The sequence below is a fragment of the Salvelinus namaycush genome, unplaced genomic scaffold, assembly GCF_016432855.1.
Source record: "Salvelinus namaycush isolate Seneca unplaced genomic scaffold, SaNama_1.0 Scaffold98, whole genome shotgun sequence".
Lineage (NCBI taxonomy): Eukaryota > Metazoa > Chordata > Actinopteri > Salmoniformes > Salmonidae > Salvelinus > Salvelinus namaycush.
The window spans coordinates 130,131-153,817 of NW_024061730.1; the positions used below are offsets into that span (position 1 = coordinate 130,131).

The following is a 23,687-nucleotide window of genomic DNA, read 5'->3' on the forward strand; positions in this document are numbered from 1 at the left end:
GACTAGAGAGACTAGAGAGACTAGAGAGACTAGAGACTAGAGAGACTAGAGACTAGAGACTAGAGACTAGAGAGACTAGAGAGACGAGAGACTAGAGACTAGAGAGACTAGAGAGACTAGAGACTAGAGAGACTAGAGACTAGAGAGACTAGAGACTAGAGAGACTAGAGAGACTAGAGAGACTAGAGACTAGAGAGACTAGAGACTAGAGAGACTAGAGTCTAGAGACTAGAGACTAGAGAGACTCGAGAGACTAGAGACTAGAGAGACTAGAGACTAGAGACTAGAGAGACTAGAGACTAGAGAGACTAGAGACTAGAGAGACTAGAGACTAGAGAGACTAGAGAGACTAGAGACTAGAGAGACTAGAGAGACTAGAGACTAGAGAGACTAGAGAGACTAGAGACACTAGAGACTAGAGAGACTCGAGAGACTAGAGACTAGAGAGACTAGAGACTAGAGAGACTAGAGACTAGAGACTAGAGAGACTAGAGACTAGAGAGACTAGAGACTAGAGAGACTAGAGACTAGAGACTAGAGACTAGAGGGACTAGAGACTAGAGAGACTAGAGACTAGAGAGACTAGAGACTAGAGAGACTAGAGAGACTAGAGAGACTAGAGAGAAGATAGGAATATCCAGATATTAAGGTGTATTCCTATCTTAGCAAACTATTTGACATTTAAAAGTAATATATAGATAAGTGAAGATGCAGCACTATCTTCTTACATTACCTTTAAAACAGTTGGAGGACACACAAGTAATATATTACAAATTATGGACTACAATAAGACAGTAATATATGACATATTATGGACTACACCAAGACAGTAATATATTACATATTATGGACTACAATAAGACAGTAATATATTACATATTATGGACTACAATAAGACAGTAATATATTACATATTATGGACTACACCAAGACAGTAATATATTACATATTATGGACTGCAATAAGACAGTAATATATTACACATTATGGACTACAATAAGACAGTAATATATTACACATTATGGACTACAATAAGACAGTAATATATTACACATTATGGACTACAATAAGACAGTAATATATTACATATTACGGACTACAATAAGACAGTAATATATTACATATTACGGACTACAATAAGACAGTAATATATTACACATTATGGACTACACTAAGACAGTAATATATTACACATTATGGACTACACTAAGACAGTAATACATTACATATTATGGACTACACCAAGACAGTAATATATTACATATTATGGACTACAATAAGACAGTAATATATTACATATTATGGACTACAATAAGACAGTAATATATTACGGACTACACTAAGACAGTAATATATTACACATTATGGACTACACTAAGACAGTAATATATTACACATTATGGACTACAATAAGACAGTAATATATTACACATAAGACACTAATATATTACAATAAGACAGTAATATATTACATATTATGGACTACAATAGTGCCTCCATAACATATTTATTACATAGCCTACTTTACATACAGTATATGATCTCTTATTCTTCTTGTGCTGAGACGTGTTTGTTTCTCTCTAGAAGATAAGAGAGAGAGAGAGAGACGGGCTCTTTATCGCAGATACAACAGTCCACAGCACTGTCTCTCTGTATAGTACATCATGTCCCGATCTAACTTTGTTTAACGAGGTCACGATTCTGGCGCTCTGGAACGCATCGGTATCCAATGGATAAGCAGCTGCAAGACGACACACCCCTTTATGCATCGGGATGGCACGCCCCCAGCATGGAAACAGCTTCTAGTCGACTCGGCACATTGACCTGTCACAATGCAGGAGACAACTAGGGAAATATCACTGGGATGGAGTATGTTCATTTGGCTAAAGAAAGAAAGAAAAGTTATCATTTCATAACTGTTTAATTTCCCAAAGACCGGAAAGGGATTCATACTCGACGTGTTTACGTTTAGATTTTTCAAAAAAATCTAGGATGGCAATTCCATGGAGAAGCCGGTAACATGTATTATGTGAGTTGTTTCCTATCGATAGCATCCTGAGACCAAAGCTACCTCCATAATCACATAAAGGGATCAACCCGACTGAAATCCTTTAAACCAGAACATAGTTGTTATATTTGAATGTCACCAATTACGCATCGGTGTTCCGTCTGAAAGGATATGGATCATTTCGCCGCTGAGTGCCTTGTGTCTATGTCCAGCCGGGCTATCGTTCACCCTAAAGAGAACAGAGAGTTCAAAACGGAACCAGCCGCATGCTATCCAAGGAACGATGGGGACGATATGGTCAAAGACAACTCCTCTCTTTTCGTGGTGGCGAGGATTCTAGCGGATTTTAACCAGCAGGTACCCACGACTACTAGCGATATTGCCGAGCAGGCAAAAATACAAGAAGGGTGCGTATCGCCAGCTCAAGTCACAGAGGATGGGAATACTGCCACACCTATCCTCGTCAGCCCCGCCGCCGACCTCACACAAAGAGGCAGTAAACGTGTCAGAGGTCGATCCGAACCGGAATCGCCTCAGAAAAAGCACAAATGTCATTATTCAGGTTGTGAAAAAGTTTACGGGAAGTCGTCCCACCTCAAAGCGCACCTAAGGACACACACAGGTCAGTTCCCTTTAAAAACAATTTACATTCAAATACATTATTTATGTGATATTATACTCCCCATCGGTTTCACTAGTAGCCTAGTATTATGAAGGGCTGGGTGTGAATAGTGACCGTAAATTGGACGTGAGCCAACGCATTGATGCAATGCACAACGTGTCACATACGGTCGCTCACGGTTAACTATTCTATTGACCCGTTGCACATTAAAAAAACGCTTTAAAAACAACAACACATGATCTAACTATTCTGTTAATATAAACTTAACTCTGTAAACGACCCTCTCTGAAACAATGTTAGAGTTGCGGTGAATGAGAGAGCTGCGTTACATTGTAGTATTGTCTGTATTCACTGGCCGGTGGATAAGTTGAGCGCTTGTAGGAAACACTCAACTCAATGACCTGCCGTATGGGTGACGTAGAACAGCAGGTGCAGCGTAATGGGATTCATACAACTAACGGAAGTATACCACTATGGGCTTGTTTCAGTTGACAGAAAAAACACAAGAAACACACTGAACATAACGACAACAACAAAATTATTTGACTTTATCACAAAACGTTTCTGGAAAAAGTCAAATCTATTTATTTACTGTAAGCAATAAATCCTATAGGAAAGGATGGATGGAGGGAGGGAGAGAAAGAGAGAGATAGACAGAGAGGGTAAAGAGAGAAAGAGTGAGAGAGAGAGAGAGAGAGAGAGATGGTAAGTGTGACTCTAAGCTCTTTGTTTTGCTGTGGGAGGATGTACCACACCCCCTTCACTGGCTCCTCACTAGTTACCACAGCCACAAAGTCATAATTATGGAAAAACCGCGCCTATTTCTACAATTTATCATCTTAAAATCAGATTTTAACCCTAACCTTAAATTAAGACAAAAAAGCTATTTTTGTTTTCATGAATTTAAAAAAAATATAGCCAATTTTCACTTCGTGCTTGTGGTAACTAGTGACAACCCCTTCCCTGCCAACACCAGAGTTCTCTCTCTCTCTCTCTCTCTCTCTCTCTCTCTCTCTCTCTCTCTCTCTCTCTCTCTCTCTCTCTCTCTCTCTCTCACTCTCACTCTCACTCTCACTCTCACTCTTTCTCTCTTTACCCTCTCTCTCAGTCTCTCTCTCTCGGCTCCAGGCCCAGCCCCAGACACACAGTCTGCCTGCCTTACAGCTGATCTGTCCAGCAACAGACTCAGCTAGCAGAGCTCAGACACAGGGAGGTTTCCCATAGGATAAGATGCTTCATATCATATCATTAGATGGAGAACATAATGTCCTTAATCTGCCATCCTATAGCTTTCTGAGACCCAGCAGTTCATTGTTGTCCTCTCTAATGGACATGTGTTTTTCTACGTGTCCCTAAGGCCATACATGCCACTGTGTTGGGACTTGTTGTACCTTTGAGAGGAGCATTCTGGGCTTTTCAATGATATCACGTGTGTGAGGCTTCGTCATCTTTTCTTCTTTGTTCTTCAAAAGAGCTACCATCACAATTACCATCACAATTACCATCACGATTACCATCACGATTACCATCACGATTACCATCACAATTACCATCACACTTACCATCACGATTACCATCACAATTACCATCACAATTACTATCACAACTACCATCACACTTAGCATCACGATTACCATCACACTCACTATCACACTTACCATCGCAATTACCATCACAATTACTATCACAATTAGCATCACGATTACCATCACAATTTCCACCTTTTATGGTAAGTGTGTGTAATTGTGTAAATATAATTTTGTGTGAGTTTGATATCCAAATGGTTTCTAACAGGTAAATACCTCTTTGTCCCATTAAATCACACCTGTCCTCTGTATCTATAGCTTCTGTAGCTTCCAATTGGCTCATTCATCCCCCCCCCTCCTCTCCCCTGTAACTATTCCCCAGGTTGTTGCTATAAATGAGAATGTGTTTCTCAGTCAACTTACCTGGTAAAATAACGGTTAATAAAAAATAAATCAATCTATGTTTTCTACCTACTCATAGTTATTTTCAACAGAGTCCTAATGGCCACTACAGTGCACATACAACAAGATGGTGAAATAACTACCCCCCCCCCCTGTTACTTTCATCCCAACCCTTATGTTGATGAGAATAGAGCATGTTATGAGGTACTCATTAAATGGATAGCCGGACTGTTTGCCTACGCTGCTGCTACTCTCTGTTTATTATCTATGCATAGTCACTTTAATATCTCTACCTACATGTACATATTACCTCAATTACCTCGACACCGGTGCCCCCGCACATTGACTCTGTACCGGTACCCCCTGTATATAGCCTCCACATTGACTCTGTACCGGTACCCCCTGTATGTAGCCTCCACATTGACTCTGTACCGGTACCCCCCTGTATATAGCCTCCACATTGACTCTGTACCGTAACACCCTGTATATAGCCTCCACATTGACTCTGTACCGTAACACCCTGTATATAGCCTCCACATTGACTCTGTACCGGTACCCCCTGTATATAGCCTCCACATTGGCTCTGTACCGGTACCCCCTGTATATAGCCTCCACATTGACTCTGTACCGGTACCCCCCTGTATATAGCCTCCACATTGACTGTACCGGTACCCCCTGTATATAGCCTCCACATTGACTCTGTACCGGTACCCCCTGTATGTAGCCTCCACATTGACTCTGTACCGGTACCCCCTGTATATAGCCTCCACATTGACTCTGTACCGGTACCCCCCTGTATATAGCCTCCACATTGACTGTACCGGTACCCCCTGTATATAGCCTCCACATTGACTCTGTACCGGTACCCCCTGTATATAGCCTCCACATTGACTCTGTACCGGTACCCCCTGTATATAGCCTCCACATTGACTCTGTACCGGTACCCCCTGTATATAGCCTCCACATTGACTCTGTACCAGTACACCCTGTATATAGCCTCCTCATTGACTCTGTACCGGTACCCCCTGTATATAGCCTCCACATTGACTCTGTACCGGTACCCCCTGTATATAGCCTCCACATTGACTCTGTACCGGTACCCCCTGTATATAGCCTCCACATTGACTCTGTACCGGTACCCCCTGTATATAGCCTCCACATTGGCTCTGTACCGGTACCCCCTGTATATAGCCTCCACATTGACTCTGTACCAGTACCCCCTGTATATAGCCTCCACATTGACTCTGTACCAGTACACCCTGTATATAGCCTCCACATTGACTCTGTACCGGTACCCCCTGTATATAGCCTCCACATTGACTCTGTACCGTAACACCCTGTATATAGCCTCCACATTGACTCTGTACCGGTACCCCCTGTATATAGCCTCCACATTGACTCTGTACCGTAACACCCTGTATATAGCCTCCACATTGACTCTGTACCGTAACACCCTGTATATAGCCTCCACATTGACTCTGTACCGTAATACCCTGTATATAGCCTCCACATTGACTCTGTACCGTAACACCCTGTATATAGCCTCCACATTGTTATTTTTACTGCTGCTCTTTAATTATTTGTTACTTTTATCTATTTTTTAACTTAACACTTATTTTTATGAGGCGGCATTAAGGGAGAGTATCAGAGATGTGTAGATGGATAGGGTTAGAGGGGAGTATCAGAGATGTGTAGATGGATAGGGGTAGGGTTAGAGGGGAGTATCAGAGATGTGTAGATGGATAGGGTTAGAGGGGAGTATCAGAGATGTGTAGATGGATAGGGTTAGAGGGGAGTATCAGAGATGTGTAGATGGATAGGGGTAGGGTTAGAGGGGAGTATCAGAGATGTGTAGATGGATAGGGTTAGAGGGGAGTATCAGAGATGTGTAGATGGATGGGGTTAGGGTTAGAGGGGAGTATCAGAGATGTGTAGATGGATGGGGTTAGGGTTAGAGGGGATGGGGTTAGGGGTTAGTAGTGTAGTACAGAACTTCTGCATCATTTGGTCACCATCCAGAAACACCAAACGACCACAAATGAATCACTTGTATCGTTCTATCTAGGAACGTATCTATTGCAAATCCTAGCATAACATTCACGGTGCATCGGTTTCATCTGTCTTCTGGAGTTGTAATCTACAAAGGCTTCTGAAGTCCAGGAAGGCTTTGATCATCAAAGATAAAGTCCTTGTAGAGACGTGTTACACGTAGAAACGAAAAGAGCCAACAGGCCAACCCCTTCCAGCTGTGAAACAGACGAATCGTTGCATAACTGCTCATTTCATTCACCAATATAATAATAATGCTATATAACATCTGTATATTGTATTGTTTCTGTGGGCTGTCAGTGTTATGCTGTCTATGACTGAGTTCCAAATAGCATTCTATTATTTTTATAGTGCATATCCCTATGGGCCCTGGTCAAAAGTAGTGCACTAAATAGGGAATAGGGAGCCATTTGGGACAGAACCTATGACTATTCAGGGCTCCTAGACTAGTTATGGGGTCAGGGGATGGGCCACTGAGATGATGACTCACCCTATCCATCTACACATCTCTGATACTCCCCTCTAACCCTAACCCTATCCATCTACACATCTCTGATACTCCCCTCTAACCCTAACCCTATCCATCTACACATCTCTGATACTCCCTTCTAACCCTATCCATCTACACATCTCTGATACTCCCCTCTAACCCTAACCATCTACACATCTCTGATACTCCCCTCTAACCCTAACCCTATCCATCTACACATCTCTGATACTCCCCTCTAACCCTAACCCTAACCATCTACACATCTCTGATACTCCCCTCTAACCCTAACCATCTACACATCTCTGATACTCCCCTCTAACCCTAACCCTAACCATCTACACATCTCTGATACTCCCCTCTAACCCTATCCATCTACACATCTCTGATACTCCTCTCTAACCCTGTCCCATGTTGTGTTGCTACCATGCTGTGTTGTCATGTGTTGCTGCCTTGCTATGTTGTTGTCTTAGGTCTCTCTTTATGTAGTGTTGTGTCTCTTGTTGTGATGTGTGTTTTGTCCTATATTTATATTGTATTTATTTATTTATTTTAGTCCCAGGCCCCGTCCCCACAGGAGGCCTTTTACCTTTTGGTAGGCCGTCATTGTAAATAAGAATTTGTTCTTAACTGACTTGCCTAGTTAAATAAAGGTTAAATAAAATAAAAATTGAAAATCTATCAGATCAGAACATCTGAACAATACTGTAAGGTAAAGGATCTCCTGACCAGAAATTCTCCTGACCTTGGTCCTGAATATCAAGTGAGTCTAGACCTGCAGTCATATGATGCAGGAAAAAATGGCTTCAAAAATCCTGAACATAGCACTTTTAATGAACAATATTCATATTCTGTGAGTTGGGTGTGAACTCCTGAAATATAATCCTCCTCCCACCCACTTTGTTATTCTAGTGAGACTGCACTGCACCACAAAACGGGGACAATCAGCCATTTTGTCTAGACTGCTATGCTGAGTGTTCTATGTGTGGAGAAGAGAGACTGGCCCTTCAGGTTCTGATAGACAGCAGGGGGGGGGGGGGTGGGGGGGGGGGGGGGCATTCGTTTTCAATGAAGACTAGACTGGGGTGGGGGGGTGTTGGGGGGGGTGAAATTCTATCCAGGCAGAGCGGTCGGCGTTGCTCGTGCCGGTGACTGTCACTCAAGTGAGGCTGAGAAAATATAGAGATCTGTCCTATTTCTGAAGCAGTGGTGTCATTGTTGACCAATCACGGGAGACAACGTAGCCTGTTGGGGTGATACGTCAGCTGACGTACGTCCTTTTGTCCTCTTTAGCTAGCTGGCTAACAACTAGCAATTTACACAGACACGTTGAACAATAAGTTTCAAGTTTCATGTTTGTTTTATTTTTTTTTATGTCACCTGCACAAGTACAGTGAAAGGCCTTGCTTGCAAACTCAAAACCCAACAATGCAATCATTTATAACAATTTATTACTAGAAAAAAAACACGAGAAATAAGAAGAAATATGTGTGTGTGTGTGTGTGTGTGTGTGTGTGTGTGTGTGTGTGTGTGTGTGAGAGAGAATGTGTGTGAGTGGGTGTAGAGTCAGTATCAATGCATAATATGTGTGAATCAGCAGATTCTATAAATCCTTGTTTTCTAATCTATTTTTGGATTCATCATGTCTGTTGCACGTACAGGTAAATATGATTCACATTTCGCACGTCATGTTTGTTTATGTCGTTGCTATGGGCACACTGTGGCCTTTTTGTGTAAAGACACTGTCCGCCTGACTAGATGGACTAGACGTTGTTCTCAGTGGGGAACTCTGCCACATTCCAGTGGGTGTCTGCTCACAGGCCTTTAGGTACCGTCTGGTTAGACTTTTGCCTCTTCGTTCTAAAACTCATCGTCTCTCAGGAGTTCTTCAGCTGTAGAGTTTTAATGACATGTTGGCAACAGGGTTAGATCTCGTTTCGCTTCAAGTAAACAAGAGAAGTTGAGTGATTTGTGGCAACGTATTGTTGCCTGCCTGCGTGTGTGTGTGTGTGTGTGTGTGTGTGTGTGTGTGTGTGTGTGCCACGGGTTACACCAGGATACGTGTGCTGCGTTGGTCTGAGGTTAGTGGATGTTGTGTTTTGTTAGGTTTCTGTGACAGCGGCCCAGATGGGAACAGCAGAGCGCGCAACAGAGCACTGTCGTGTGTGTGTGTGTTTGTGTGTGTGTGTGTGTGTGTGTGTGTGTGTGTGTGTGTGTGTGTGTGTGTGTGTGTGTGTGTGTGTGTGTGTGTGTGGTATTTCCTGCTGTTGTTGAAACACACGCCATCACTGCGTCCCAAATGGCTCCCTATTACCATTATAGTGCACTACTTTTGACCAGTACCCTGTGGGGAGAAGCCCAAAAGTAGTGCACTATATAAGGAATAGGGTGCAATTTGGGACGTCTTCTCTTCTTTGAAAAGAGCTTCTATTCTTCCTCATTACATCACTCTCTCAGATAGTAAATACAACTACCTCCTCCACTTTACCTCAGGTAGTCTATACAACTACCTCCTCCACTTTACCTCAGGTAGTCTTAGTAAATACAACTACCTCCTCCACTTTACCTCAGGTAGTCTTAGTAAATACAAATGCCTCCTCCACTTTACCTCAGGTAGTCTATACAACTACCTCCTCCACTTTACCTCAGGTAGTCTATACAACTACCTCCTCCACTTTACCTCAGGTAGTCTATACAACTACCTCCTCCACTTTACCTCAGGTAGTCTACACAACTACCACCTTCACTTTACCTCAGGTAGTCTTAGTAAATACAACTACCTCCTCCACTTTACCTCAGGTAGTCTATACAACTACCTCCTCCACTTTACCTCAGGTAGTCTATACAACTACCTCCTCCACTTTACCTCAGGTAGTCTACACAACTACCACCTCCACTTTACCTCAGGTAGTCTTAGTAAATACAACTACCTCCTCCACTTTACCTCAGGTAGTCTTAGTAAATACAACTACCTCCTCCACTTTACCTCAGGTGGTCTACACAACTACCTCCTCCACTTTACCTCAGGTAGTCTTAGTAAATACAACTACCTCCTCCACTTTACCTCAGGTGGTCTACACAACTACCACCTCCACTTTACCTCAGGTAGTCTATACAACTACCTCCTCCACTTTACCTCAGGTAGTCTATACAACTACCTCCTCCACTTTACCTCAGGTAGTCTTAGTAAATACAACTACCTCCTCCACTTTACCTCAGGTAGTCTATACAACTACCACCTCCACTTTACCTCAGGTAGTCTTAGTAAATACAACTACCTCCTCCACTTTACCTCAGGTAGTCTACACAACTACCTCCTCCACTTTACCCCAGGTAGTCTTAGTAAATACAACTACCTCCTCCACTTTACCTCAGGTAGTCTATACAACTACCTCCTCCACTTTACCTCAGGTAGTCTTAGTAAATACAACTACCTCCTCCACTTTACCTCAGGTAGTCTATACAACTACCACCTCCACTTTACCTCAGGTAGTCTTAGTAAATACAACTACCTCCTCCACTTTACCTCAGGTAGTCTACACAACTACCTCCTCCACTTTACCTCAGGTAGTCTACACAACTACCTCCTCCACTTTACCTCAGGTAGTCTACACAACTACCTCCTCCACTTTACCTCAGGTAGTCTTAGTAAATACAACTACCTCCTCCACTTTACTTCAGGTAGTCTTAGTAAATACAACTACCTCCTCCACTTTACTTCAGGTAGTCTTAGTAAATACAACTACCTCCTCCACTTTACTTCAGGTAGTCTATACAACTACCTCCTCCACTTTACCTCAGGTAGTCTTAGTAAATACAACTACCTCCTCCACTTTACCTCAGGTAGTCTATACAACTACCACCTCCACTTTACCTCAGGTAGTCTTAGTAAATACAACTACCTCCTCCACTTTACCTCAGGTAGTCTTAGTAAATACAACTACCTCCTCCACTTTACCTCAGGTGGTCTACACAACTACCTCCTCCACTTTACCTCAGGTGGTCTACACAACTACCTCCTCCACTTTACCTCAGGTAGTCTTAGTAAATACAACTACCTCCTCCACTTTACCTCAGGTGGTCTACACAACTACCACCTCCACTTTACCTCAGGTAGTCTATACAACTACCTCCTCCACTTTACCTCAGGTAGTCTATACAACTACCTCCTCCACTTTACCTCAGGTAGTCTTAGTAAATACAACTACCTCCTCCACTTTACCTCAGGTAGTCTATACAACTACCACCTCCACTTTACCTCAGGTAGTCTTAGTAAATACAACTACCTCCTCCACTTTACCTCAGGTAGTCTACACAACTACCTCCTCCACTTTACCTCAGGTAGTCTTAGTAAATACAACTACCACCTCCACTTTACCTCAGGTAGTCTATACAACTACCTCCTCCACTTTACCTCAGGTAGTCTTAGTAAATACAACTACCTCCTCCACTTTACCTCAGGTAGTCTATACAACTACCACCTCCACTTTACCTCAGGTAGTCTTAGTAAATACAACTACCTCCTCCACTTTACCTCAGGTAGTCTACACAACTACCTCCTCCACTTTACCTCAGGTAGTCTACACAACTACCTCCTCCACTTTACCTCAGGTAGTCTACACAACTACCTCCTCCACTTTACCTCAGGTAGTCTTAGTAAATACAACTACCTCCTCCACTTTACTTCAGGTAGTCTTAGTAAATACAACTACCTCCTCCACTTTACTTCAGGTAGTCTTAGTAAATACAACTACCTCCTCCACTTTACTTCAGGTAGTCTATACAACTACCTCCTCCACTTTACCTCAGGTAGTCTTAGTAAATACAACTACCTCCTCCACTTTACCTCAGGTAGTCTATACAACTACCACCTCCACTTTACCTCAGGTAGTCTATACAACTACCTCCTCCACTTTACCTCAGGTAGTCTTAGTAAATACAACTACCTCCTCCACTTTACCTCAGGTAGTCTATACAACTACCACCTCCACTTTACCTCAGGTAGTCTATACAACTACCTCCTCCACTTTACTTCAGGTAGTCTTAGTAAATACAACTACCTCCTCCACTTTACCTCAGGTAGTCTATACAACTACCACCTCCACTTTACCTCAGGTAGTCTATACAACTACCTCCTCCACTTTACCTCAGGTAGTCTTAGTAAATACAACTACCTCCTCCACTTTACCTCAGGTAGTCTTAGTAAATACAACCACCTCCTCCACTTTACCTCAGGTAGTATACACAACTACCACCTCCACTTTACCTCAGGTAGTCTTAGTAAATACAACTACCACCTCCACTTTACCTCAGGTAGTCTATACAACTACCTCCTCCACTTTACCTCAGGTAGTCTTAGTAAATACAACTACTTCCACTTTACCTCAGGTAGTCTTAGTAAATACAACTACCTCCTCCACTTTACCTCAGGTAGTATACACAACTACCACCTCCACTTTACCTCAGGTAGTCTACACAACTACCTCCTCCACTTTACCTCAGGTAGTCTACACAACTACCTCCTCCACTTTACCTCAGATAGTCTATACAACTACCTCCTCCACTTTACCTCAGGTAGTCTATACAACTACCTCCTCCACTTTACCTCTGGTAGTCTACACAACTACCTCCTCCACTTTACCTCAGGTAGTCTACACAACTACCTCCTCCACTTTACCTCAGGTAGTCTACACAACTACCTCCTCCACTTTACCTCAGATAGTCTATACAACTACCTCCTCCACTTTACCTCAGGTAGTATACACAACTACCACCTCCACTTTACCTCAGGTAGTCTACACAACTACCTCCTCCACTTTACCTCAGGTAGTCTACACAACTACCTCCTCCACTTTACCTCAGGTAGTCTACACAACTACCTCCTCCACTTTACCTCAGGTAGTCTATACAACTACCTCCTCCACTTTACCTCAGGTAGTCTTAGTAAATACAACTACCTCCTCCACTTTACCTCAGGTAGTCTATACAACTACCTCCTCCACTTTACCTCAGGTAGTCTACACAACTACCTCCTCCACTTTACCTCAGGTAGTCTATACAACTACCTCCTCCACTTTACCTTAGGTAGTCTACACAACTACCTCCTCCACTTTACCTCAGGTAGTCTACACAACTACCTCCTCCACTTTACCTCAGGTAGTCTACACAACTACCACCCCCACTTTACCTCAGGTAGTCTACACAACTACCTCCTCCACTTTACCTCAGGTAGTCTATACAACTACCTCCTCCACTTTACCTCAGGTAGTCTATACAACTACCACCTCCACTTTACCTCAGGTAGTCTACACAACTACCACCTCCACTTTACCTCAGGTAGTCTATACAACTACCTCCTCCACTTTACCTCAGGTAGTCTATACAACTACCTCCTCCACTTTACCTCAGGTAGTCTCTACAACTACCACCTCCACTTTACCTCAGGTAGTCTACACAACTACCACCCCCACTTTACCTCAGGTAGTCTACACAACTACCTCCTCCACTTTACCTCAGGTAGTCTACACAACTACCACCTCCACTTTACCTCAGGTAGTCTATACAACTACCTCCTCCACTTTACCTCAGGTAGTCTATACAACTACCTCCTCCACTTTACCTCAGGTAGTCTATACAACTACCACCTCCACTTTACCTCAGGTAGTCTACACAACTACCTCCTCCACTTTACCTCAGGTAGTCTACACAACTACCTCCTCCACTTTACCTCAGGTAGTCTATACAACTACCACCTCCACTTTACCTCAGGTAGTCTATACAACTACCACCTCCACTTTACCTCAGGTAGTCTACACAACTACCTCCTCCACTTTACCTCAGGTAGTCTATACAACTACCACCTCCACTTTACCTCAGGTAGTCTACACAACTACCACCTCCACTTTACCTCAGGTAGTCTACACAACTACCTCCTCCACTTTACCTCAGGTAGTCTACACAACTACCTCCTCCACTTTACCTCAGGTAGTCTATACAACTACCTCCTCCACTTTACCTCAGGTAGTCTATACAACTACCTCCTCCACTTTACCTCAGGTAGTCTATACAACTACCTCCTCCACTTTACCTCAAGTAGTCTATACAACTATCACCTCCACTTTACCTCAGGTAGTCTATACAACTACCTCCTCCACTTTACCTCAGGTAGTCTATACAACTACCTCCTCCACTTTACCTCAGGTAGTCTATACAACTACCTCCTCCACTTTACCTCAGGTAGTCTATACAACTACCTCCTCCACTTTACCTCAGGTAGTCTATACAACTACCACCTCCACTTTACCTCAGGTAGTCTATACAACTACCTCCTCCACTTTACCTCAGGTAGTCTATACAACTACCACCTCCACTTTACCTCAGGTAGTCTATACAACTACCTCCTCCACTTTACCTCAGGTAGTCTACACAACTACCTCCTCCACTTTACCTCAGGTAGTCTATACAACTACCTCCTCCACTTTACCTCAGGTAGTCTATACAACTACCTCCTCCACTTTACCTCAGGTAGTCTACACAACTACCTCCTCCACTTTACCTCAGGTAGTCTACACAACTACCTCCTCCACTTTACCTCAGGTAGTCTATACAACTACCTCCTCCACTTTACCTCAGGTAGTCTATACAACTACCTCCTCCACTTTACCTCAGGTAGTCTACACAACTACCACCTCCACTTTACCTCAGGTAGTCTTAGTAAATACAACTTCCTCCACTTTACCTCCAGGAAAATAGGGACAGTGTTTTATACAATGCCCCTGTGTGAGGCTTTATTGGTTCTGTTCATGAAGTAGCTTGTGGATGATATTTATCCCGGTGCAGTTTGAACCTGGCCTTTCAGGTGAAGACAGAACCTGTCAGTTGGTCTTTGTCAATGTTATAGCTGCTAAGCTGAAGCCGACACGTCTATATCTCTCTCTGTCTCTCTCTGTCGTTCTGTACAGTGTGCTGTTAGTGTGCCGTTGAGAACGTTCAACACATGTTGTGTTTGGCTCAGTGTTCACACAGCTGTTTAAGTACACAGAGAAATCATGGCACATGGAAGTGAAAGCAACAGTTTCCAGTTGTCGGTTACCCCCTCTCTCTCTCTCTCTCTCTCTCTCTCTCTCTCTCTCTCTCTCTCTCTCTCTCTCTCTCTCTCTCTCTCTCTCTCTCTCTCTCTCTCTCTCTCTCTCTCTCTCTCTCTCTCTCTCTCTCTCTCTCTCTCTCGCTATCTCTCTCTCTCTCTCTCTCTCGCTATCTCTCTCTCTTTCTCTCTCTCTCTCTCGCTCGCACTCTCTCGCTGTCGCTCTCTCTCTCGCTCTCTCTCTCTCTCTCACTCTTTGGCTCTTGACTGCGGAGAGCTGCAACTGGCTCGGTCAGATAATATGTTTTCCGTCTCTCCTCTCGTTGGGTAATCAGAGAATATGGGTCATTTGAGTTCAGCTCTGGCTCAGCCAACACAGTTTGTCCCCGAAGTAGCTCTCTCTCTCTCTCTCTCTCTCTCTCTCTCTCTCTCTCTCTCTCTCTCTCTCTCTCTCTCTCTCTCTCTCTCTCTCTCTCTCTCTCTCTCTCTCTCTCTCTCTCTCTCTCTCTCTCTCTCTCTCTCTCTCTCTCTCTCTCTCTCTCTCTCTCTCGCTCGCACTCTCTCGCTCTCTCTCTCTCTCTCTCACACACACACACACACACACACACACACACACACACACACACACACACACACACACACACACACACACACACACACACACACACACACACACACACACACACACACACACACACACACACACACACACACACACACACACACACACCACTCCAGTGTGTACCAGTTGAGCAGAGAGAACAGGGAGTTCCCTCTTAGCGTGAAGCCATTTAAGTACTAGGAACTCCTTATCTTTTTAAAAGCTTTTCGTGTCAAATGTCAATGAAAGCTGGTTTGTGTCTAATTACCTTTATTGACCATTGACATTTGACTTTAAAATGTATTTTGACTCGTAAGACCTTGACTGAACTTGAAAAGTAAACATTGCAGTGAATTGGTTAACATTGCTATGCTGATTAGTGTCCAAATGTATTTTTAAAAATTATAATCAAGAGATCATCATACACATATTTTTTTTGGTTTCTTCTGCACTTAAATAATTGTAATGAACTTGAAAAAGGTTGCAGGGAGATGACAGCTTCTGTTCTATGTGTACTCTCCCGTCACGGAACACAGCTGAGAACCAATGGAATAACAGCAGACTGTGTGCTGATAAGTGCTCGGCGTAATAATGAGTGTCTGAGTAGCTTCACAGTGTGTCTGCTGTAAGAGATAGTCACAGCAACCTGGAGCGCAGAGCTTCAGTACGAGACACTCAACGTGTCAATTAAGAATTAACCACAGCACAGCAACCCTCCCTTCCCTTCAGGATCTAAAGATAGGGCTACATCCCAAATGACACCCTATTCCCTACATAGTGCACGACTTTGGTGCCCTGGTCTATAGGACTCTGGTCAAAAGTAGTGCACTATATAGGGAATAGGGTGCCATTTGGGAAGGTAAACAGAGAACATTTTAAATGGCTGACACTGGAACATACCATTTCCTTTGTGGACTTTAAAGGGATACTTCACCAATTTTAAACATCGTATATCTCCATTATCTCCAGCACCATACCAGTGATACTGAACAGGATGTTCAAATAGGGATTGGTTTGAGTGCCCCTTTAAGTTGAAAGTAAGCATTGCTTTGAAACAAACTGCTCTCCTTTGGAATCAGAGAGAGAGCTAACAGGAGCCTCTCTCAAGGGGGATTGTGGGAACAATTTTTAATGTTCACTGTTTTTCTCTTGTTTAACTCCTAAAGCACATGTTGCTACCCGGCTTAATGAGTCAGAGGTTTCCCTTTGTGAGGTAGTTGGTCAAAGTCTTCAGTCTGTACTATAGTACGGTGGTCAGTCTTCAGTCTGTACTATAGTACAGTAGGTAAAGTCTTCGGTCTGTACTATAGTACAATAGTCAGTCTTCAGTCTGTACTATAGTACAATAGTCAGTCTTCAGTCTGTACTATAGTACAGTAGTCAATCTTCAGTCTGTACTATAGTACAGTAGTCAGTCTTCAGTCTGTACTATAGTACAGTAGGTAAAGTCTTCAGTCTATACTATAGTACAATAGTCAGTCTTCAGTCTGTACTATAGTACAATAGTCAGTCTTCAGTCTGTACTATAGTACAGTAGTCAGTCTTCAGTCTGTACTATAGTACAGTGGTCAGTCTTCAGTCTGTACTGTAGTACGGTGGTCAGTCTTCAGTCTGTACTATAGTACAGTAGTCAGTCTTCAGTCTGTACTATAGTACAGTAGTCAGTCTTCAGTCTGTACTATTGTACAGTGGTCAGTCTTCAGTCTGTACTATAGTACAGTAGTCAGTCTTCAGTCTGTACTATAGTACAGTAGTCAGTCTTCAGTCTGTACTATAGTACAGTAGTCAGTCTTCAGTCTGTACTATAGTACAGTAGTCAGTCTTCAGTCTGTACTATAGTACAGTGGTCAGTCTTCAGTCTGTACTATAGTACAGTGGTCAGTCTTCAGTCTGTACTATAGTACAGTAGTCAGTCTTCAGTCTGTACTATAGTACAGTAGTCAGTCTTCAGTCTGTACTATAGTACAGTGGTCAGTCTTCAGTCTGTACTATAGTACAATAGTCAGTCTTCAGTCTGTACTATAGTACAGTAGGTAAAGTCTTCAGTCTGTACTATAGTACAGTAGTCAGTCTTCAGTCTGTACTATAGTACAGTAGTCAGTCTTCAGTCTGTACTATAGTACGGTGGTCAGTCTTCAGTCTATACTATAGTACAGTAGTCAGTCTTCAGTCTGTACTATACTACACTAGTCAGTCTTCAGTCTGTACTATAGTACGGTGGTCAGTCTTCAGTCTGTACTATACTACACTAGTCAGTCTTCAGTCTGTACTATAGTACGGTGGTCAGTCTTCAGTCTATACTATAGTACGGTGGTCAGTCTTCAGTCTATACTATAGTACAGTAGTCAGTCTTCAGTCTGTACTATACTACACTAGTCAGTCTTCAGTCTGTACTATAGTACGGTGGTCAGTCTTCAGTCTGTACTATAGTACAGTAGTCAGTCTTCAGTCTGTACTATAGCACAGTGGTCAGTCTTCAGTCTGTACTATAGTACAGTAGTCAGTCTTCAGTCTGTACTATAGTACAGTAGTCAGTCTTCAGTCTGTACTATAGTACAGTAGTCAGTCTTCAGTCTGTACTATAGTACAGTAGTCAGTCTTCAGTCTGTACTATAGTACAGTAGTCAGTCTTCAGTCTGTACTATAGTACGGTGGTCAGTCTTCAGTCTGTACTATAGTACAGTAGTCAGTCTTCAGTCTGTACTATAGTACAGTAGTCAGTCTTCAGTCTGTACTATAGCACAGTAGTCAGTCTTCAGTCTGTACTATAGTACGGTGGTCAGTCTTCAGTCTGTACTATAGTACAGTAGTCAGTCTTCAGTCTGTACTATAGTACAGTAGTCAGTCTTCAGTCTGTACTATAGTACAGTAGTCAGTCTTCAGTCTGTACTATAGTACGGTGGTCAGTCTTCAGTCTGTACTATAGTACAGTAGTCAGTCTTCAGTCTGTACTATAGTACAGTAGTCAGTCTTCAGTCTGTACTATAGTACAGTAGTCAGTCTTCAGTCTGTACTATAGTACAGTAGTCAGTCTTCAGTCTGTACTATAGTACAGTGGTCAGTCTTCAGTCTGTACTATAGTACGGTGGTCAGTCTTCAGTCTGTACTATAGTACAGTAGTCAGTCTTCAGTCTGTACTATAGTACGGTAGTCAGTCTTCAGTCTGTACTATAGTACAGTAGTCAGTCTTCAGTCTGTACTATAGTACAGTGGTCAGTCTTCAGTCTGTACTATAGTACGGTGGTCAGTCTTCAGTCTATACTATAGTACAGTAGTCAGTCTTCAGTCTGTACTATAGTACAGTAGTCAGTCTTCAGTCTGTACTATAGTACAGTGGTCAGTCTTCAGTCTGTACTATAGTACGGTGGTCAGTCTTCAGTGTATACTATAGTACGGTGGTCAGTCTTCAGTCTGTACTATAGTACGGTAGTCAGTCTTCAGTCTGTACTATAGTACGGTAGTCAGTCTTCAGTCTGTACTATAGTACGGTGGTCAGTCTTCAGTCTGTACTATAGTACGGTGGTCAGTCTTCAGTCTGTACTATAGTACAGTAGTCAGTCTTCAGTCTGTACTATAGTACAGTAGTCAGTCTTCAGTCTGTACTATAGTACAGTAGTCAGTCTTCAGTCTGTACTATAGTACAGTAGTCAGTCTTCAGTCTGTACTATAGTACAGTGGTCAGTCTTCAGTCTGTACTATAGTACGGTGGTCAGTCTTCAGTCTGTACTATATTTCAGTAGTCAGTCTGCAGTCTATACTATAGTACAGTAGGTAAAGTCTTCAGTCTATACTATAGTACAGTAGGTAAAGTCTTCAGTCTGTACTATAGTACAGTAGTCAGTCTTCAGTCTATACTATAGTACAGTAGTCAGTCTTCAGTCTGTACTATAGTACGGTGGTCAGTCTTCAGTCTGTACTATAGTACAGTAGTCAGTCTTCAGTCTGTACTATAGTACAGTAGTCAGTCTTCAGTCTGTACTATAGTACAGTAGTCAGTCTTCAGTCTGTACTATAGTACAGTAGTCAGTCTTCAGTCTGTACTATAGCACAGTAGTCAGTCTTCAGTCTATACTATAGTACGGTGGTCAGTCTTCAGTCTATACTATAGTACAGTAGTCAGTCTTCAGTCTGTACTATAGTACAGTGGTCAGTCTTCAGTCTGTACTATAGTACGGTGGTCAGTCTTCAGTCTATACTATAGTACAGTAGTCAGTCTTCAGTCTGTACTATAGTACAGTAGTCAGTCTTCAGTCTGTACTATAGTACAGTAGTCAGTCTTCAGTCTGTACTATAGTACAGTAGTCAGTCTTCAGTCTGTACTATAGTACAGTAGTCAGTCTTCAGTCTGTACTATACTACAGTAGTCAGTCTTCAGTCTGTACTATAGTACGGTGGTCAGTCTTCAGTCTGTACTATAGTACAGTAGTCAGTCTTCAGTCTGTACTATAGTACAGTAGTCAGTCTTCAGTCTATACTATAGTACAGTAGTCAATCTTCAGTCTGTAGTCAGTCAGTAGTCAGTCTTCAGTCTGTACTATAGTACAGTAGTCAATCTTCAGTCTGTAGTCAGTCAGTAGTCAGTCTTCAGTCTGTACTATAGTACGGTGGTCAGTCTTCAGTCTGTACTATAGTACAGTGGTCAGTCTTCAGTCTGTACTATAGTACGGTGGTCAGTCTTCAGTCTATACTATAGTACAGTAGTCAGTCTTCAGTCTGTACTATAGTACAGTGGTCAGTCTTCAGTCTGTACTATAGTACAGTAGTCAGTCTTCAGTCTGTACTATAGTACGGTGGTCAGTCTTCAGTCTGTACTATAGTACGGTGGTCAGTCTTCAGTCTGTACTATAGTACAGTAGTCAGTCTTCAGTCTGTACTATACTACAGTAGTCAGTCTTCAGTCTGTAGTCAGTCAGTAGTCAGTCTTCAGTCTGTAGTCAGTCAGTGGTCAGTCTTCAGTCTGTACTATAGTACAGTAGTCAGTCTTCAGTCTGTACTATAGCACAGTAGTCAGTCTTCAGTCTGTAGTCAGTCAGTAGTCAGTCTTCAGTCTGTACTATAGTACAGTAGTCAGTCTTCAGTCTGTACTATAGTACAGTAGTCAGTCTTCAGTCTGTACTATAGTACAGTAGTCAGTCTTCAGTCTATACTATAGTACAGTAGTCAATCTTCAGTCTGTAGTCAGTCAGTAGTCAGTCTTCAGTCTGTACTATAGTACAGTAGTCAATCTTCAGTCTGTAGTCAGTCAGTAGTCAGTCTTCAGTCTGTACTATAGTACGGTGGTCAGTCTTCAGTCTGTACTATAGTACAGTGGTCAGTCTTCAGTCTGTACTATAGTACGGTGGTCAGTCTTCAGTCTATACTATAGTACAGTAGTCAGTCTTCAGTCTGTACTATAGTACAGTGGTCAGTCTTCAGTCTGTACTATAGTACAGTAGTCAGTCTTCAGTCTGTACTATAGTACGGTGGTCAGTCTTCAGTCTGTACTATAGTACAGTAGTCAGTCTTCAGTCTGTACTATACTACAGTAGTCAGTCTTCAGTCTGTAGTCAGTCAGTAGTCAGTCTTCAGTCTGTAGTCAGTCAGTGGTCAGTCTTCAGTCTGTACTATAGTACAGTAGTCAGTCTTCAGTCTGTACTATAGCACAGTAGTCAGTCTTCAGTCTGTAGTCAGTCAGTAGTCAGTCTTCAGTCTGTACTATAGTACAGTAGTCAGTCTTCAGTCTGTAGTCAGTCAGTAGTCAGTCTTCAGTCTGTACTATAGTACAGTAGTCAGTCTTCAGTCTGTACTATAGTACAGTAGTCAGTCTTCAGTCTGTACTATAGTACAGTGGTCAGTCTTCAGTCTGTACTATAGTACAGTAGTCAGTCTTCAGTCTGTACTATAGTACAGTGGTCAGTCTTCAGTCTGTACTATAGTACAGTGGTCAGTCTTCAGTCTGTACTATAGTACAGTGGTCAGTCTTCAGTCTGTACTATAGTACAGTGGTCAGTCTTCAGTCTGTACTATAGCACAGTGGTCAGTCTTCAGTCTGTACTATAGTACAGTAGTCAGTCTTCAGTCTGTACTATAGTACGGTGGTCAGTCTTCAGTCTGTACTATAGTACGGTGGTCAGTCTTCAGTCTATACTATAGTACAGTGGTCAGTCTTCAGTCTATACTATAGTACAGTGGTCAGTCTTCAGTCTGTACTATAGCACAGTGGTCAGTCTTCAGTCTGTACTATAGCACAGTGGTCAGTCTTCAGTCTGTACTATAGTACAGTGGTCAGTCTTCAGTCTATACTATAGTACAGTGGTCAGTCTTCAGTCTGTACTATAGTACAGTGGTCAGTCTTCAGTCTGTACTATAGTACGGTGGTCAGTCTTCAGTCTATACTATAGTACAGTGGTCAGTCTTCAGTCTATACTATAGTACAGTGGTCAGTCTTCAGTCTGTACTATAGCACAGTGGTCAGTCTTCAGTCTGTACTATAGTACGGTAGTCAGTCTTCAGTCTGTACTATAGTACAGTGGTCAGTCTTCAGTCTGTACTATAGCACAGTGGTCAGTCTTCAGTCTGTACTATAGTACGGTACACGGTGGTGGCCAACATCAGCAGGGATCGTTCAGGTTACAGTGGAGCGTCACCAGACAGGCATTGTGTGATTTCCAGGAAAAGTAGGAGGTTCTTCCCTGTGGAGCTAGAGTGACCACACACACACACACACACACACACACACACACACACACACACACACACACACAATAATGCATCTACAGCAGTCTTTTATCTCACCTTCATTTGACCAGGAAGTCTCTTGAGGTTTGAACTATTCATCTCACCAGGAAGTCTCTTGAGGTTTAAACTATTCATCTCACCAGGAAGTCTCTTGAGGTTTGAACTATTAATCTCACCAGGAAGTCTCTTGAGGTTTGAACTATTCATCTCACCAGGAAGTCTCTTGAGGTTTGAACTATTCATCTCACCAGGAAGTCTCTTGAGGTTTGAACTATTCATCTCACCAGGAAGTCTCTTGAGGTTTGAACTATTAGTCTCCAACAACAATCTTTTATCGCACCTTCATTTCATTTGACCAGGACGTCTCTTGAGGTTTGAATCAAATCAAATGTATTTATATAGCCCTTCTTACATCAGCTGATATCTCAAAGTGCTGTACAGAAACCCAGCCTAAAACCCCAAACAGCAAGCAATGCAGGTGTAGAAGCACGGTGGCTAGGAAAAACTCCCTAGAAAGGCCAAAACCTAGGAAGAAACCTTGAGAGGAACCAGGCTATGAGGGGTGGCCAGTCCTCTTCTGGCTGTGCCGGGTGGAGATTATAACAGAACATGGCCAAGATGTTCAAATGTTCATAAATGACCAGCATGGTCAAATAATAATAATCACAGTGGTTGTCGAGGGTGCAACAGGTCAGCACCTCAGGAATAAATGTCAGTTGGCTTTTCATAGCCGATCATTCAGAGTATCTCTACCGCTCCTGCTGTCTCTAGAGAGTTGAAAACAGCAGGTCTGGGACAGGTAGCACGTCCGGTGAACAGGTCAGGGTTCCATAGCCGCAGGCAGAACAGTTGAAACTGGAGCAGCAGCACGGCCAGGTGTACTGGGGACAGCAAGGAGTCATCATGCCAGGTAGTCCTGAGGCATGGTCCTAGGGCTCAGGTCCTCCGAGAGAGAGAAAGAAAGAGAGAAAGAGAGAATTAGAGAGAGCATACTTAAATTCACACAGGACACCGGATAAGACAGGAGAAGTACTCCAGATATAACTGACTGACCCTAGCCCCCCGACACATAAACTACTGCAGCATAAATACTGGAGGCTGAGACAGGAGGGGTCAGGAGACACTGTGGCCCCATCCGATGATACCCCCGGACAGGGCCAAACAGGCAGGATATAACCCCACCCACTTTGCC

The 23,687-nt window shown here is 42.9% G+C and overlaps 1 protein-coding gene across 1 annotated transcript in view; it reads left to right on the forward strand.

Annotated features, from left to right (window-relative positions):
- The first annotated feature begins 1,791 nt into the window (after positions 1-1,791).
- klf13 (Kruppel-like factor 13) overlaps positions 1,792-23,687 on the forward strand; it is a 68,875-nt gene continuing 46,979 nt past the window's right edge. Inside the window, exon 1 of the mRNA XM_038988181.1 lies at positions 1,792-2,630. Coding sequence (XP_038844109.1) covers positions 2,180-2,630 — 451 coding nt within the window. The 5' untranslated portion in view covers positions 1,792-2,179. The remainder of the gene's footprint in view (positions 2,631-23,687) is intronic.